We start from the raw sequence: 19,543 nt of genomic DNA, 5'->3' as shown, positions 1-19,543 counted from the left end.
AAGCACCGTTTGCAATCATTTGATATGAAGTTTTCTTCTGCTTTTTTCTCTTCTTCTTTGTTTATTCTTCTTCTTCTAATTTTTCTTCTTCTTTGTTTATGCAAGCACAGTTTGCAATAATTTGATATGAAGTTTTCTTCTTCTTTTTTATCTTCTACTTTTTTTATGCTTCTTCTTCTAAGTTTTCTTCTTCTTTGTTTATGCAAGCACCGTTTGCAATCATTTGATATGAAGTTTTCTTCTTCTTTTTTCTCTTCTTATTTGTTTATGCTTCTTCTTCTAAGTTTTCTTCTTCTTTGTTTATGCAAGCACAGTTTGCAATCATTTGATATGAAGTTTTCTTCTTCTTTTTCGCTTCTTCTTTGTTTATGCTTCTTCTTATAAGTTTTCTTCTTCTTTGTTTATGCAAGCACCGTTTGCAATCATTTGATATGAAGTTTTCTTCTTCTTTGTTTATGCTTCTTCTTCTAAGTTTTCTTCTTCTTTGTTTATGCAAGCACAGTTTGCAATCATTTGATATGAAGTTTTCTTCTTCTTTTTTCTCTTCTTCTTTGTTTATGCTTCTTCTTCTAAGTTTTCTTCTTCTTTGTTTATGCAAGCACCGTTTGCAATCATTTAATATGAAGTTTTCTTCTTCTTTTATCTCTGTTGTTTGCAGTATTTACTGTATGAAGGGTCTCTTAAAAAAAAATAACAATAATAATTTGTCCAGGCACAACAGAGGCAGAAAAATGAAAAATAGACATAAGAAAAGGAAACGATCAAAAATGGTGTTTTTAAAGCCGAACGAGAATACTGAATTAACAAACAAAGCAAATATTTTCTTACATTAGGGCAGGCCAGTGTGGTTTAAGAAATTATCTTTGAAAAACAGACCTTGAGTTTTATTCGTAAATCTTCGCAATTTTAGGGCGAGTTGTACGTAATCAATATAACACAGTTAGTTTGAGTATCTTCAGCCGACTTATTAAAAAGAAAGGCTTCTTAGACAAGAAACATATAATTTTCAAATATAAAAATGAAAACTTATTAAACAATCTTATTATTAAAGTTCATCTCGGACTTGTGCTCGAATGAATTGAATTATATCTTCACTGCTCCTATCTCCATTGTACTCGAGAACAGATCCATCTTTTTTATGGAATTTTATAGTTGGAAAACCCTTTAGTTGGGACTTCTTTGCTACCTTCTGATGTATAGTAGCATCCAAGGTTGCCAATTGAGCAGGCAAAGCCAATTCTTTTAGCTTTTTAGCAACCCTGGCAATCACTGGTTTCATCCTCTTGCAATGACCACACCCTAAAAATTTAATGCAAGGTTATTATAGTTTACTATAGTTTATTATAACATTATTTATTACTTATATTATATAATATATTTTATATTATATTATATATTATATATGTTATTTTATATATTATATATATTATATATTATTATGTATATTATATATATTATTTATATTATATAATAATATATAATATTATTTATTATAATTTACTATAGTTTATTATAATTTACTATAGCAAAAATAAAACCAAGCATCCAAGTTAGCAGACACTATAGTCCTACTGGCCTTATTGGCCATATTGGCCTAATAAGGCCTAATTGGCCTTATTGATTATTTAATGCACCATTGTATTGGCTGTCAAATATAAACATGTATTTTTATATTTGTTGTATATATAAATATACAACAAATATATTTGTGGTATACTTATACAACAAATATATTTGAAAACAAATAATAAATGAAAATTTATTACAAAATAAAGTTTAAACTTATCTCTCATTTACATCAGAAATAAAATTTACCAACACCCCCCCCCCTAATATACAAATATATACCCTGAATTGGTATATATAGGGGTGGAGGTAAAATTCATTTCCAAAAAAATGATTATTATATTTGGAAAGAGCATAAAAAGGGCTGTAACAAAGGTGAGTTAAAAGAACGGAAATCTTTGCAGAAAGATGTGAGATCTTAGATGTAAGATCTTAGTGCAAAAGAACAGGCCTAATATTTTCTGCCCTAAGCAGCTGTAAATTAATTACAGAATGGTATTTTACTATCAAAGTAGATTCAATCTTATTCACTTTCTCCATGAAGTAATAAATACTACAAAAAATTGTCACTGTCAAACCTAAAAACCGTATCTAACATTTCTATTAGATAGATGAATTTCGAAAACCACTTGCAAAACTGTTTTCAAATATAAGGTTGACATTGCAATGTAGATTAAAAAGATAAAAGTGTGAAGATACATTACCTTCAAGGCTGTATTTAGGGGGTAACATAACAAAAATGCATATAAAAAAGTTTTTGATCCATTTTTTAAAGCAACCCCCCCCCCAAAGAAAATCCTAGATACGGCCCTGATTGCCTTACAGATCCTCAGATTGAGAATTCTTTAGAAACCGTTTTACCAATTATCTCAGAAGCGTGAAAAATGTCAGCTGCAACCTTTAGACGTGACAGGAATGATTGCATATGCAAATAGCGTGAAAAAACTTGGAAGCTCCAAGAAAAATGACAAGGATTAGAAGGAACATATCGGATTTCGCTGGGATTTCAATAGCTTGAAATTATACTTCGCAATTATATCATCAAGCGGTTGAAATTAGAAAATACTTCAGTGCAATTATGCAAATTAATTGTACAGAACCATTCAATCCGCTGTTGGCACTTACTTGTATCCATTTATCACCTAAGATGTAAAATTCATTTTGAATGGACCAACGAAAAACCCTAAAACAATTTATGGCACTGAAAAACTGAAAGTGAAAATTAGAGTGCCATAATGATTAACATTTAAAACGATTCAATGACAGTAAAGAAAAATGAAGATAAAGAATTAAAAATTATAGCCCTTTATAAAATTTTCACTAGAAAAAAAACGGCTGCAGCAACAGCTGCAACCTAAAGTGTGTTTAGATAACACTCGTATTAAGTCTCAAATTCTAAAAAATAAAGAATGTATAACTAAGTGTGTGTTTATTGTGTGAAGTGCATAAATACACGCTTTTAGCCGTAATTGCCATCAAAATTTTTCTACTCAGGTTGGGCTCAGACTCTTGTAGGCTTTTCTTGAAAAAAAAACATGTTTTTTCAACTGAAAGTAAGGAGAAAAATTAAAACCTAAAACGAACAGAAATTATTACGTATATGAAGGTTCTCCTCCTCAACGCCTCGCTCTTTACGCTAAACTTTTTAGTACTTGTGAAAAAAGCTTCTTATAGTTTCAATCGAACGACCCTTGTGTTTCAGGAGCCGTTGTTAAAGAATTGGGACAAAATTCAAACTGTAGCGTAAAGGGCGAGGTGTTGAAGAGGAGGCCCCCCCCTTCATATACGTAATAATTTCTATTCATTTTAAGTTTTAATGTTGCTCCTTACTTTCAGTTGAAAAAACTTGCTTTTTTTTATTTAAGTTCTGATAGTTTTTTTTAATATTCCAAGGAAATCTGGCCCCACCTCCACGGAGAAATACCCTCCTCACGGATATATCCTCTAGACAATTCGATCCCGGTGAAAATTTACACAGGAAAAGAGAAAGGAATAAATATAAAAATAATTTTGTAAAGGAATTCTGGCAAATTCCCCCAGTGTATAATTTCCTCTGACAAGTTCAACCCCTGGAATCTTCCCTCCCCATTGTTAGCTCTTCCGTGAAAAAAAAACAGTATAAAATTAGTCTTTCCATTCTAAAATGTATGCAGATGGCCCAATAACAACTACTACTCCTAAACAATAGACAATTTTTATAACTTAAAGACCTTCCCCCGGGCCTTGGGGGGGGAGGGGTCATGTTATATCCAAAGGCATAGTTGTCAGGCTTTTCAACTATCATGAACAAAATGGCTATCTCAAAATTTTAATCAGACGGTTTGGGGGGGGGGGGGAAGGGGTGGGGAGATGGCCTAGTTGCCCTCCAATCTTTTTGGTCACTAAAAAAGGCACTAAAACTTTAATTTCCGTTCAAAAACCCCTATCACGATATTCTGAAAAAAAAATTTTAATGACCACTGGGTTCATACGATCACCCATGGGGGAAAAAACAAACAAACAAACAAATAAACACCCATCCGTGATCTTTCTTCTGGCAAAAAATAAAAAATTCCACATTTTTACACATACAAGTTTGAAACTTCTACAGTAGGGTTCTCTGATACGCTGAACCTGATGGTGTGATTTTCATTAAGATTCTATGACTTTTAGGGGTATTTTCTAATTTTTTCGAAAATAAGACAATTTTCCTCAGGCTTTGATGGGTATGACTAAATGAAAATGATACTTATATATTTGAAATCAGCATAAAAATACGATTCTTTTCATATGTCTCTTGGTATAAAAATTCCATTTTTTAGAATTTCGATTACTATACAGCCGGGTCACTCCTTACTTACAGTTCGTTACCATGACCTGTTTGATTATCAAAAATTCCTACTTATCTTACTTGTTTGTATATTTATAAAATCCAGCTAGTCCCCCCCCCCCCATCTGAAGAAAGCGCTTTGAATTTGACTTCCAGTGAATTGTTTTTAGTTGTTTGTGCATTTACAGTGTCTGGCTAGTCACCCCCCCTCCAATAATGCAATCCCTAGGCGGTTACCCCTCGGTGAATTCTCCCCGCCATATAAAATTTTACTCATTTGGTAAAATTACCCGCTCAATCAAAATTCCCTCTCGTATACTTTTTTCCTTCCGTCAAGGTACAATGAATTCGCACAGACCAACCTGCTTTAACACATTCATTTGAAAATGTCAACGTTTCCCAAAAAGATTGGAGGGAAACTAGCGCCCCTCCCACTTTCTTTTCTCCCAAAGTCCTCTGATCAAACTTTGAGATAGCCATTTTGTTCAGCATAGTTGAAAAGTCCAAAATCTATGCCTTTGGTGATAACATGAATTCCAACAGCCCATGCAGAAACGGCTGTAAGTTGTGAAATTTGCCGAAAGTTTACGTAAACAAAATGTTATTAACAAATAACAGCCATTTTTCAGGGGGAGGGGGTCTGATTTGGAGGGGGGGGGGGTCTAAGGGGATAATTTTCCATGGAGAGGGAAGTTTCCGGGGGTAAAATTTCCAGGGAAAATTTTTCATTTAGGAATTTGCTAAAATTCCTATAAGAAATTCTTTATATTTGTCTTACTTTCTCTTTGCCACGACATTTGGGGGTAATTGTCAGGGGTAAATTTTCAGCGAGATTGGAATTATCTGGAAGGTTTTTTTCAGGGATGGGGGGGGGGGGGTCTGCGGCAGAAATTATCCACGGGGAATTTCCCACGGGAGCATCTTCCCAGATGGGGGCGGCAGATTTCCGAGGAAAATTTTCAAGTAGGGGGGATTTCCGACACGATTTGAAAAACCATCAGAAATCGAAGTCTTTTCCAAATGAAAGTACACTAAGGTGCATTTTTCGGGCGGACTCGTCCGCGAGAAATTTTTCGGGGGAATTTCCAGCAAGGATAAAATTGGCCGGGGACGAATTTTCCGAAGGGGATTTTGCATGAGAGGAACTCTCCATGAAGGATCTTTTCGTAGGGAGGAGGAAATTTTCCACGAAGCTAGAGGTGGATTTTCCAGATTTGAAAAACGATCAAAAATTAAGTTCTAAAAAAGTAAGTTTTTTGAACAGAAACTAAGGAGTAACGTTGAAATATAAAACGAACAGAAATTATACTCCCTTCTAAATACCCCACTCTTTAAGCTAAAGTTTTTTTCGTCCCAATTCTTTGAGAACAACTTCTTAAATATAAGGTTTGTTTAATTAGAACAAAATGCTTTTTCAAAAGTACCAAACAAATTGGCATGAAGAGCGGGGTATTAAGGGATTCCCCTCATATACGGAATAATTTCTGTTCATTTTAAGTTTTAAAGTTACTCCTTAAAAAAACTTCTTTTTTATTCCATAAAAGCAAGATCAGCTTCAAATTATCTTATTTTCGTATACAGCTTTGTATGCGGTTTTTATATAGATTAATTAAAAAGCTTTTTCCGCAAAATAAGTTTTTCAAAGAAAAATAAAGAACTCCATTAAACAAAAAATGAGCAAAAATAAAATCAAATAATCTACCAAGTGTCAAACTACCACAAATCAGCATCGATAAATAAATGAAACCCAACACTAACAGAAATTAAAATAATTAACAGATTCAAACTCAAAACGATCAAAAATTAAGATAAGTTGGACACAAAACCCCTATGCCTTCCCAAGGCCAGAACAAAATTTGCACTTCACTGAAAAAAATATAAATGTTTTTACTTTTATAACTTTAATAAATCAAATAATATTAACATTTTGATTACTAAATATCAGTATATGTATATTAAACTGACAATGCACATTCATTTGTATTTTTTCAGTAAAGTGCAAATTTTGTTCTCGTTCAGTAAAGTGCAACTTTCTACTATTTGGAACAAAATGGCTATCTCAAAATTTTGATTGAATGTGTTTGGAGAAATGGTGGGCGTGAGAGGAGGGTTCGTTGCCCTCCAATCACTTTCGACTATTACAAAGGGCACTAGCCTTCTCAATTTCCAATTGAATGAGCCCCTTTTGAAGTTTTACGACAACTCTATCTATAAAAACCTTATATGCCCCCAGGGCATAACTTATAACCCTTGCCCTGAGTGCTGTGGGAGAGTGTCCTCCTCAAAAACATATATTCTATCAGGAAATCAACTACGCTGAACAAAATGGATATCTAAAAAGTTTGATTGTATTTGTTTGGGGAACTGATGGGCGTGGGGGGGGGGGGGCTATTTGCCCGTCAATAACTTTTGAATATTAAAAAGGGAACTAGCCCTTTGAATTTCCAATCGAATGAGCCTTTTTTGAAGTTTCTGCAACAACGCCTTCTGAAAAACCTTATATTCCCCCAGGTCATAACTTACAACCCTTGCCCCGAGCGTTGTAGGGGAGTGTCCTCCTCAAAAACATATTTTCCATCTGGAAATCAACTACGCTGAACAAAATGGCTATCTCAAAATTTTGATTGGATGTGTTAGGGGAAAAGATGGGTGTGGAGAGAGGGGTTAGTTGCCCTCCAATCACTTTCGACTATTAAAAAGGGCACTAGCCCTTTGAATTTCTAATCGAATGAGATTTTTTTAAAGTTTCTACGAGGGCCTGTGCAAAATTTTGACTGGATGTGTTTGGGGGAATGATGGGCGTGGGGGGGGACTAGTTGCCCTCCAATCACTTTCAATTCTTACAAGGGACACTGGCACCTTGAACTTCCGGCCAAATAAATCTTTTTGAACTGTTTAAAGCTACATCTTCAGTAAAAACCAGAAGAGCCCCCAGTGACTAATTCACAGCCCGTCTTATTAGGACTCTAGGGGAGTGGTCTCCCCAAAAATAAACTCTCTATCTAAAAATTAGGCCTGCTGAAAGAAACGGCAATCTCCAAATGTTGATTGGATGTGTTTTGGGAAATGGTGGGTGTGGAAGGGGTGTTAGTTGCCTTCCAATCACTTTCGACTATTAAAAAGGGCACTAGGCCTCTCAATTTTCAATTGAATGAGCCCCTTTTGAATTTTTAGGACAACTCTATCTATTAAAACCTTATATGCCCCCAGGGCAGAACTTACAACCTTTGCCCTTGGGGCTCTGGGGGGTTGTCATCCTTAAATACATAATTTCCAGAATTTTCAACTACGTTGAACAAAATGGCTATCTCTCAACTTTGATTGGATGTTTTTGGGGAAATGGTGGGTGTAAGAGGGGGGGGGGGTAATTACTCTTCACTCACTTTCGACTATCAAAAAGTGCAATTTAAATTTCCAATCGAATGAGCCCTTCTTGAATTTTCTAAAACAACTTTCTATATAAACTTTAGATTCCCCCAGGGTATAACTTACAACCCTTGCACTGAGGGATCTGAGGGGGTTATCATCCTAAAAGACCTAATTTCAAGGCGTGAAAGGGGCGTTAGTCGCTCTCTAATCACTTGCAACTACTAAAAAAGGCACTAGCCCTTTCAATTTCCAATTGAATGAGCCCTTTTGAAGTTTCTACGCTTTCAATAAAAACCTTATATCTCCCCACGGCATAACTTACAACCCTTGCCCTGAGGGATGTAGGGGGGGAGGGGTTGTCATCCTTAGACACCTAATTTCCAAAACTTTCAACTACGTTGAGTAAACTGGCTATGGACACTGTGGAGGAGATGGGGTGGCAGACACGAAGAGCGTGAGAGGGGGGTGAGTTGCCGTCAAATAACTGTTAACTATTAAAAAGGGCACTAGCCCTTTGAATTTCCAATTAAATAAGCCCTTTTTTCAAGTTTCTACGACAAATATTTCAATAAAAACCTTCTATTCCCCCAGGGCATAACTTATAACACCTGCCCTGAAGACTGTGGGGGGATTGTCCTGCTCAAAGATATAATTTCCTGAACTTTGAACTGCGTGGAACAAAATGGCTATCTAAAAATCTTTATTGGATGTGTTCGGGGAAATGGTGGGCGTAGAAGGTCTTTTTGAAGTTTCTACGACAACGCGTTATATAAAAACCTTATGTGCTCCCTGGGCATAATTTAAAACCCTTGCCCTGAGGGCTGTGGGGGGGGGGGACATCCTCAAAGACCTAATTTCCAGAACTTAAAACTACGTTGAATAAAAGGGCTATTTCAAAGTTTTGAATAGATGTGTTTGGGAAAAAGGTGGGCGTGAGAGACGGATTAGTTGCTCTCTAATCACTTCGACTATTAAAAAGGGCACTAGCCCTTTGAATTTCCAATCGAATGAGCCTTTTTTGCTACGACAACTACTTCTATAAAAAAAACCTTATATGCCCCCAGGCCATAACTTACAACCCTTACCCTAAGGACTGTGGGGAACTGTCCTCCTCAAAAACATAATTTCTATCTGGAAATCAACTAGGCCTACGCTGAACAAAATGGCTATCTCAAAATTTTGATTGAATGGGTTTCGGGAAATGGTGGGCGTGGAAGGGGTGTTAGTCGCCTTCCAATAACTTTCGACTATTAAAAAGGGCACAAGCCACTCCAATTTCCAATTGAATGAGCCCTTTTCGAAGTTTCTATGACAACTCCTTCGATACAAAGGGCCCTGCTCAAAAGGAAAAAATTAATAAATAATACATTGTGCCAACATCGTTCTTATATGCCCCCAGGGAGTAACTTAAAACCCATGCCCTGAGGGTTTTGGGGGAGTGTCCTCCTCTTTACTTAGTCCCCGTTCCTTGTCTCGTTCTCGAGTGTCCCTGTTCTTTACTTATGCAGTGCCTATGATTTAACAACAACTTTCTATATAAACCTTATATGCCCCCAGGGCATAACTTACAACCCTTGCACTGAGGGCTCTGAGGGGGTTATCATCCTAAAAGACCTAATTTCCAGAAACATTTTTGATTGGATGTGTTTTGGAAAATGGTGGGAGTGGGAGGGGCGTTAGTCGCTATCCAATCACTTTCAACTATTAAAAAAGGCACTAGTCCTTTTAATTTCCAATTGAATGAGCCTTTTTGAAGTTTCTACGACAACGCTTTCAATAAAAACTTTATATGCCCCCAAGTTATAACTTACAACCCTTGCACTGAGGGTCTGAGGGGGTTATCATCCTAAAAGACCTAATTTCCAGAACTTTCAACAACGTTGAACAAAATATAGATCTCAAAATTTTGATTGGATGTGTTTGGGAAAATGGTAGGCGTGAGAGGGGCCTTAGTTACTACCCAATCACTTTTAACTATTAAAAAAGTAACTAGCCCTTTCAATTTCCAATCGAATGAGCCCTTTTGAAGTTTCTATGACAACGCTTTCAATAAAAACTTTATATGCCCCCAGGGCATAACTTACAACCCTTGCCCTGAGGGCTGCGGGGGGAGGGGTTGTCATCCTTAAAGACCTTATTTTCAAAACTTTAAACTACGTTGAATAAAATGGTGATCTAAAAATTTTAATTGTATGTGTTTGAGGAAAAGGTGGGCGTGAGAGGGGGGTTAGTTGCCCTCAAATCACTTTCGGCTATTAAAAAGGGTACTAGACCTTTGAATCTCAAATCGAATGAGCCCTTTTTCAAGTTTCTACGACAAAGTTTTCAATAAAACCCTTATATGCCCCTAGGGCATAACTTAGAACCCTTGCCCTGAAGACTGTAGGGGGAGTGTCCTGCTCAAAGGTATAATTTCCTGAACTTTGAACGTCGTGGGACAAATTGGCTGTCTCAAAATTTTTATTGGATGTGTTTGGGAAAATGGTGGGCGTGGAAGGGGTGTTAGTTGTCTTCCAATAACTTCGACTATTAAAAAGGGCACTAGCCATTTCAATTTCCAATCGAATGATCCCTTTTTGAAGTCTCTACGACAACGCGTTCTATAAAAACCTTATATGTCCCCAGGGTACAACTTATATCCTTTGCCATGAGGGCTTTGGGGGAGTATCTTTCTCAACACCAGAATTTTGATCTGGAAATCAACGACGCTGAGCAAAATGGCTATCTCAAAATTGGGATGGGATGTGTTTGCGGGAATGATGGGCGTGGGGGGGGACTAAATGCCCTCCAATCACTTTCGACTATTAAAAAGGGCACTGGCCCTTTGAATTTCCAATCGAATGAACCTTTTTCGAAGTTTCTACGACAACGCCTTCTATAATAACCTTATATGTCCCCAGGGCATAACTTACAACCCTTGCCCTGAAGGCTTTAGGGGAGTTTCCTCCTCAAAAACATAATTTCTATCTGGAAATCAACTACGCTGAACTTCGATTGAATCTCAAAATTTTGATTAAATGTGTTTAGGGAAATGGTGGGCGTGTAAGGAGTGTTAGCTGCTGTAAAATCCCTTATAACAATTAAAGAGGGCACAAGCCACTCCAATTTTGAGTTGTGTGATCACTATTTGGAGTTTCTACGATAACTTCTTTGATACGAAGAACCTTGGTCTAAAGAAAAAAATAATAAATGATACATTGTGCCAACATCGTTATTTCAGGTTGAAGAAATTTAAGTATAAGGTTATTGTGTAGCAGTTATTTTTTGTTTTTGTTTTTCGTATTGTGGTTATATTTTCGAGGTATTGTTGTATTTTTTTTTTCCTGATTTGCCCTGTTTTGTAAGGATTTTGTGTTTGATATGAGGTCTGGGAAAAAAAAAAAAAAATATAAATACGCATCCGTGAGCTTTCTTCTGGCAAAAAATACAAATTCCAAATTTTTTCAGATAAGATTTTGAAACCTCTACTGTAGGGTTCTCTGATGGTGTTATTTTCATTAAGATTATATTACTTTTAGTGGTTATTTTCCCTTTTTTCGAAAATCAGGTGAATTTTCTTAACCTTTGATCTCGTAACCTTTGATGGGTAAGACAAAAGTTAATGAAACTTACATATTTAACATCAGCATAAAAATTTGATTCTTTTGATATGTCTACTTTTATCAAAACTCCGTTTTTTAGAGCTCCGATTACTATTGAGCCGAGTCGCTCCTTACTCACAGTTCGTTACCATGAACTGTTTGATAAGATAAATCACGTTCTTTGGGAAAATATTCTTATTCCAATCTGGTTTCAATTATCAAAGTATAGCTGGAAAGCGGTGTCAATGGGGGGAGACAGGGCCTATGGGTAATTATCTCCAAGATTAAATGCCCCACAAAAAACATCTTTTCAAAGTTTTTCTTACGGAAGAGTTTGTTTTAAGTTGAAACTTAAAACAAACAAAACTATTAATTCAACAATATATCTACAAAATGAGCTTAAATAAATTGACTCGTGATACATTTAATTATTTGTAGAACTCCAAAAACTGGCGTGCGTGTAACTGAACCACCGTGTAACTGCACTACAAGCAACTGAACCCCTGTAACTGAACTACAAGCAACTGAGCCCCTGTAACTGAACCACCGTGTAACTGACCCCCCGTGCAACTAAACCCCTGTATAACTGAACCCCGCGCAACTGAACCCTCGTGTAACTGAACCACCGGGTAACTGGACCCCTTTTAACTAAACCCTCGTGCAACCAAACCCCCGTGCAACTCAACCCTATTTAACTGAACCCCCGTGCAACTGAACCACAGATGTCTTTGAGGAGATTGCAGCTACAAAGGATATGAGAGGGGCATTGGTTGCACTCCAGCCTTTTTTCAACATTCCTTCAACATGCCCTGAAATTTTAAACTTCATACCCTCAGGCTTATACCCTGAGTTGTTCTCGACCCATTGCAGATACATCGTCTTGTAAATCTGGATCCACAAAGTACCTCTTGATCTAGTTGAAGATGCTCCTAAACATTTCCCGAACGATGTGATAGCTGATACTATTGGCCATTGTAAATACTGCTGGCATTTGCTTTTCACAGCCAATAAAGGAAAAAAACGTTTTTTTATTTTGTGTTTGTCATTCTTCTTGACATTTCCCTGAGGTATGACCTTAATGATCCATGCTTTTTTTTATTTATAGGATCAAATATGCCCTCTTTTCTTGATAAAAAAAAAACACCTTGTATTTTAACGATAGGCAACTTGCATAACTTACAACCCTTGCACCAGAGGCTAGGGGTTGTGAACGCTGGAGGCATATTTATTTAACCTTTAAACTGTTTTAAAGAAAACGGTCATCTTAAAATTCTCGATCAGATGTATTTAAGGAAAAAAGAGGGTGGGAGTAGAAGCCCTTCGATCACTTTTAACTCTTTTAAAAAGTGCACTGGAACTTTTGATTTCCAATCGAATGAGACCCCCCAAGTTCATTCAAAAATACTTTCCATAAAAACCTTATGTTTTTACATTGAGTAACTAGATTAACTTACAGCCTTTGCTCCAGGAGCTGCTGGTGGGATTGTTAACCCCAGAGGCATGGCTATTTGACCTTTAGACTATTTTGAACAAAAGATTTTTGTTTTAAGTTTAATCGGATGGATTTGGTGGAGGAAATGGCGGTTAAGAGGGAGAAGCTGATTGTCCTCTGATTACCTTTGATTCTTCAAAACTGTACTTAAAATTTCAATTTATAATCGAATGAGCCTTCAACAAAGTTTGCACGACCATCCCTTCTATAAAAACCTTAAATTTTAACAATTGGTAACTTGCAATAGCCTACAGCTCTTACCCCGAGGACTGTGGGGGTTTTGTTAATCACGTTTATTAATCAAGTTTTATTATTCACTTGGAAATTGAAAGTTTTAGTGCCCTTTTTAAAAGTCAAAAGTGATTGGAGGGCAACCAGCCCCCCCCCCCCCGGAAAAAAACACTCCCTGTGGAAAATACCTTCGGGAGATACCACCTCGCGAAAAATACCCCCCCCCCCGGAAAAGAACTCCCCGTGAAAAATCTCCCCTCGAAAAATATCCCTTGCGGTTGGTTGGCACCTAATCACTTTCGACTTATTAAAAAGACAAGAACTGCAAGGGGTATAAAACAATTTATACCTCCATCCAAGTTTAAGTACCTTTTTAAGTTTTATAATTTGTCCATTGCTAACAGACAGTGTTTGTTATTTGGAAATATGCGGACATTTGTCACGTGGGAGTTTTCTGAGGGGGGGGGGAGAGTTTCTGGAGGATTTTCCATGAGAAAAGAGCTTTTTTTATTAATTATCTTGACAGTGATTTATATTATAATTTAAAAAAAACAATTCTAACAAGCTTGAACATGTAAAGATTCTAGCTTGTGTTTTACCCAATGTAAGTACGGTGGTTGAGTTCCACGAGAGTTCAGTTATACGAAGGTTCAGTTGCACGGTGGTTCAGTTTCACGGTGGTTCAGTTGGACGGTTGTTCAGTTGCATGGTGGTTCAAATGTACGGTGGTCCAGTTGCTCGGTGGCTCAGTTGCACGGAAGTTCAGTCGCGGGGGGTTCATTTAAATGGAGTTGAGTTGCGCGGGGGTTGAGATGCACGAGGGCTCAGTTAAATGGTGTTCATTTGCACGGTGGTTCAGTTGCACGGTGGTTCAGTTACAGTGGTTTAGTAGCTTGGGGTTCAGTTACACGGTGGTTCAGTTGCAACGGGACTCCTAAAACTAGCACTTTACTGCAAACAACATACCGATCCAAAAAACGATTTCCCTTAGGGAAAAATCCAATGACTAGTCAAACAGTTCGTGATAACAAACTGTAAGTAAGGAGAGGCACGGCTCGATGGTAACCGAAACTTTAAAAACCAGAATTTTGACACCAATAGATGTATCAAAAGAATTAGCTTACTATGTTGATTACAAACATATAGATTTCATTAAGTTTAGCATTGCCCGTCAAAGGATACAAGCCTGAGAAAATTTGTCTAATTTTCGAAAAAGGGAAAAAAAACCCTAAAAGTCAAATAATCTTAATAAAAATAACTTCATCAGATTCAGCGTATCAAAGAACCCTAATATAGAGGTTCCAAGGTCCTATCAGCAAAAAAGTGAAATTTTGTAATTTTTTTTTTGCCAGAAGAAAGATCACGGATGCGTGTTTATTTGTTTTGAGGTTTTTTTCCAAGCGGTAATCGTATAGACCTGATTTTCTTAGAATATCTGGAGGGGTCTCGTTCGAGCGGAAATTAAAAGTTCCAGTGCCCTTTTTAAGTGACCAACAACATCGGAGGGCAACTAGGCCCCCTTCCACGCCCTTCTCCCAAGAAAACATTGAAACTCTATCGAACAGAAGTCACCTTGTATATGAGGGAGGCTGCCCCTACCCCACCCCTTACTCTTCACAGTAAAGTTTCATTTTTTGTCCCAATTCCCTAAGAAAGAATGCTCAAATACAAGGGCAGTTTAATTTGAACAAGAGATGTTTTAAAGAAATTTAAGCCTTTAGAGTAAGCAGTGAGGGTCGAGGAAGGGACAGCCCCCCCCAAATACAAAACTATTTCTGTTTGATTGAGTTTTAACGTTGCTCCTTACTTTCAGTTGAATTTTTTTTTTTTTAATTCAATCTTATATAGGAGCCGCAGAACTATAGGTGTCGTAGAAAGTATCCATTATAGGAGTTGTAAAACTAAAACTAAGCATTACTATTTGGGGGGGGGGGGGGGTTCGCCACATGGGTGTACGTAGCTTCTTCTCTAGGGGGGGGCAGCCAATTCTGTGATGAAGGGCGGAGGGCTGAAGTTATATTGGCATTCTACAAAACATTACATTGCTAGCAAGTTCTCTCATACCTATGGAATATGTATAAAAAACTAATCACCAAAAATCATAAATCATCAATAAGCTTCAGCATTAATCAATCTTTTTGGATTAGAGCTAAATCTTGTCAAGATATTATGGATAATTGCTTATTGTTTGACTTTTATTGTGTCATTCCAGCAGTTTATTTTCAGATCTTTTAACCACCTATCTCTTATCAACTGCTTTTTTAGCCATATACCCGTTTTTAACTGCCTTTTAAACCATCTGCTTTTTCAGCCACACCTAGCTAAAATTTGAAGCGCTAGGGAAGTGGGGGCAGCTGCCCCCCTCTGCCCCCCTTCCATACGCCCATGGTTCACCAGACAGATCAGGGGAACATATAACCGTCTTCACAGGCATTTGATCACCTCGTGCCGAACAATGCTTCCACTACGATCGGCAGCTAGGTCCTTTGGCCCTGACATACGGATCTGAACCTTCAGATCTGACATACGGAGCGCAAGCTGTTTGCTGCCTCTCTCCAATCGAGGCTTTGACCACGACCATCACAAAATGTTTCTTTTCTCGCAGTCTTTTTCACCGCTACCACTTACAACCTTCCTCCATTAGAGGCAATGCTTAGAGTATTCCATTCCCCGGGCCAATGTGAATTTTTGCTCTTCTTCACCAACCATCACTACCACACTATAAGTAAGCAATAAAAAAAAGTAAATAAAAACTTAGCGCCAAAACAAAGTTTGATGCCCCCTTAGAGGATACGCCAGGGACATCCGTCTTACTTTGATTCCCTTACTACCCAACTAGCTACGCCACTGGCCTCCACTCGTAGATAGTAATAGATGCAAGACATAAAATATTCCTTCAAGTTTTTTTTTACGACTATACCGTCCATTCATAATTATAATTCCATGTCTCAGCCTTGGGAGAAATTTGCATCTCGTGCCAAAGATGTGGATAAACGAAGAACTAATACAATGCTCAATTTCTACCAACAACATATCAACTATAATCAGCAAATAAATCGACAGAATGTCCTTCTATGGAGAATACATGCAAGTATAAAAATGATTCTTCTGAATTGATTTAGAAGTCATTTTGAGAAATCACTTCAATCTTTCAAATCTAAATTAAGTTATAGTAAAGAGAGAGAGAGATCAAGCAAATACCTAAAAAAAAAATGAAATCTATCCCTAAAGAAATTAAATGGTTAGTTTTCAGCCAGCTTTAGATCAGTTTTATATAGCTCTTCCTGTCATCCATGGTTTTATCCTGTTACACACTTTAGATCTTACAGTGCTATTAATTTAAAGAAGCCAAGTTTGTCCGAAGGAAGTAATGAGCGAAGTTGAAACTTAAAGGAAAAAAAATTATTACTTCACAGTCTATCTAATATATATCAATAAAACTAGTATAAATAAACCAACTAATTATGTTTCCCTATGTTTCTAGGATTATAAAAAAAATAGCGCTTTACCGAAAACACAAAAGCCAAGTATAAGAAACAGGAATATTGATTTGGGAGTCAAAAGTCAGTACGTAGTCTGACAATAATAAACTAATCTATAAAGCTTCTCAGTCTTACACATCAGTAACTTTCAGTATACAATCAAAATTATCTTAAAAACATAAAAGTAAAATTAAATACTTGTTTAATAACCGCCAAGTCATTGAATAGCATACAGAAATATTGGATGGATGTATCAGGTAGCATTTTGGTCTTGCCAGCTATAATACCAATAGTGAGTAATATACAATCTTAAATTGTAAGAAATACGCTTTAGTATTCCTTGAAATGAAGATAAGATAAGACATAATATGAACTCTGGAAATCCGGTTATTTCTCTCTGTACAACAGTAAATTTCAAGTTATGATAAAAATTCTAAAGCTAGTCTATAGTCCTATTACTATCAAGATCACTTGACTTCGACTTTGTCTAAAAACTAATCATGACATGTCCTTTTCAGAACCAAAACGAGAGCCAGCAATTGATCTGAGCCATTGTGCAGAAGTGACACCGAATTAAACGAAAAAAAAAATAATTAAGCAACAATTCTAAAATGCTTTATTTTTTCTTTAAAAATCGTCCTCAATTGCTTTGCTGTTACTGTACCAAAACTCCTATATTATTTTGTGTTTTTAGTAAAGTGCTAGTTTTCTCTAATCCTAGAAACAGGGAAACATAATTAGTTGGTTTATTTGTACTAGTTTTATTGATATATATTAGATAGGCCGCGAAGTGATGATTTTTGTCCGTTTTAAATTTCAACTTCTCTCTTTACTTCCCATGGATAAACTTTGTTTTTTTTTATAATGAATATTTGCTCGTTTTTATTAAAATTTTATGTAGAAACAACCCCGCCATGATATTTTTTAATTATACGGAATAATTTCTGTTCATTTTAAGTTTTAATTTGGCTCCTTATTTTCAGTTGAAAACTTATTTTTTAATATAATTTCTAATCACCATCAATCTAGGGGAGACAAGGCACCTCTAGAAAATACTGCAGACAACCTCAAGAGCTACAAAAACATTCAGTTTATAACAAAAAGTTAATTGTCCATAGTTTAGATATTAAGTTGATGGCTCTTGAGGTTTGGTAAAATTTTCTGTACAACTGTTTTTCAAACCGTAGTATGTTTTTGTGGGAGCTTCAGCAGTTTGCCAATAAAGTATTACATCGTAAAAGTTCTGGGAGCAGATATGGAAGAGCCAAATTTGATTCCAGAATGAAAAGCGGGATTTTGTCGATCACTTTTTATCAATGATGTCTCGAAAATGCTTAATATATCGTCAATAATAATAGTCTAACGTAAAAACCAAACAAAATGACTTTCTTATAATATACTCAAGTTTCAAGTAATCTTTGTTTGAAAATTAATTTAAAAAACCTTTTTTAACAAAACAAGTTTTTCAAAGGAAAGTAAAAAGCTCCATTAAACTGAAAATGAGCAGAAATAAAGTCATGTAATTTTCCAAGCGTAAAACTATAACACAACACCAATAAATTAATGAAACCCATAACGAACGGAAATTACAATAAATTACCGAGTCAAACTCAAAGCGAGCAAAAATTAACATGAGTAGGCCTGACAGACCCCATGCATTCTCAAGACCAGAAAAAAATTTGCACTTTACTGAAAACCAATACAGTTTAAATATTTTCACTTTTTTGACTTTATTAAATAAAAATTATTAAAAATTTAAGGAATAAATATCAGTATGTGTAAATTCAACTGACAATCCAAGATCATTTGTTTTTTGTTTTTTCAGTAAAGTGTTTTTTCAGAACTGTTCTCGTCTTGAGATGGATGTGCAAAATTCTGATGGATGTGATTGGAAAATGAATGGGCTTGGAAAGAGGCCTGCTTGTCCTCCGATCTCTTTTAAATCTACAAAAGGGCACTAGAACTTTAATTATCCAATTGAATTAGCTCATTAAAAAGTTTCAGTGACATTTCAGTGACAACTACTTCTATACGAAGTGGCCTGGTCTGAAAAAAAAATGAATAAAATAAATAAATAATACATTGCGCCCACATCATTCTTTGCTTAGGCAGCTCTATTGCACTGCCTATGATGAGAAACCTCCGCATGACGAACTCTCTATTTGTCAAAATGACCACACAATGTCGAAAATCCACGAAAATGTCAAAAATGACCACACAGTAAAATCTTCTATGGATTCCAAGTTTTCTGTATAATTTCGGTAGTTTTGATATTCTTTTTTTTTTGTTGGGAGATGGATTGGGAACAAGGTTGATCTTCTAAAAAATTATCAGAAGTGGAAGCACTGAAATACAGGTATAACAAAGGGGTATTTAGGTAAACAGGTAACTGCTCGTACGTGGGTAAATACGGGCAAATTAAAAATAATTGTAATCCGATCAATACTAAGATTCTACAACCGGAATTTTGAACTGGTGTATTGTTTGAGAAACTTTAATTTTAACTGTAAAGCTGTAACTGAACCAAATTTAGCTTAATATATTCATAGCCTTCGAAGGCTCTAAGCCAATGAAAAGTGAGACGATTATACCTAATTATATTACTTTCATATAAAAATTGAACATATAAAGAACATAAATCTACCGCAAAACGTCATCAGTATTGCGTAAAAAAAAAGAAAAATTATATGGGAAAATATAGATAAAATATTTTCAGTTTTATTTTGCGCAAGGAGCCTGAGTCACAGTCACAACCACAAGTAGTCGGATTTGCTAGTATTCCCACTCACGAGCAGTTATAACCACAAATATTCAAAGTCGCATAAAGTCACATTAGCAGATACAAGGAGTCACGGCCGCAGTCACAAGTAGTCGCAGTCGCAAGCAGTCACAGTTGTAAGCAGTCAGAGCCATAAGTAACCACAGTCGTAAGTTTATCATAATTGATGTTGCAAAAAGTCATTGTTGCACGTAGTCGCAGTCACAACTAGTCGTATTCGAACTCGCAAGTAAT

At 36.3% G+C, this 19,543-nt stretch overlaps 1 protein-coding gene across 1 annotated transcript in view; it reads right to left on the bottom strand.

Annotated features, from left to right (window-relative positions):
* Nucleotides 1-987: 987 nt before the first annotated feature.
* LOC148956982 (protein disulfide-isomerase A5) overlaps nt 988-19,543 on the bottom strand; it is a 70,895-nt gene continuing 52,339 nt past the window's right edge. Inside the window, exon 10 of the mRNA XM_089097122.1 lies at nt 988-1,299. Coding sequence (XP_088953248.1) covers nt 1,046-1,299 — 254 coding nt within the window. The 3' untranslated portion in view covers nt 988-1,045. The remainder of the gene's footprint in view (nt 1,300-19,543) is intronic.

This window comes from Artemia sp. Qi Xiang Cuo, chromosome 1 (assembly GCF_049724085.1).
Source record: "Artemia sp. Qi Xiang Cuo chromosome 1, ASM4972408v1, whole genome shotgun sequence".
Taxonomy (NCBI): Eukaryota; Metazoa; Arthropoda; class Branchiopoda; order Anostraca; family Artemiidae; genus Artemia; species Artemia sp. Qi Xiang Cuo.
This window is presented reverse-complemented; position numbering and strand designations above follow the sequence as displayed.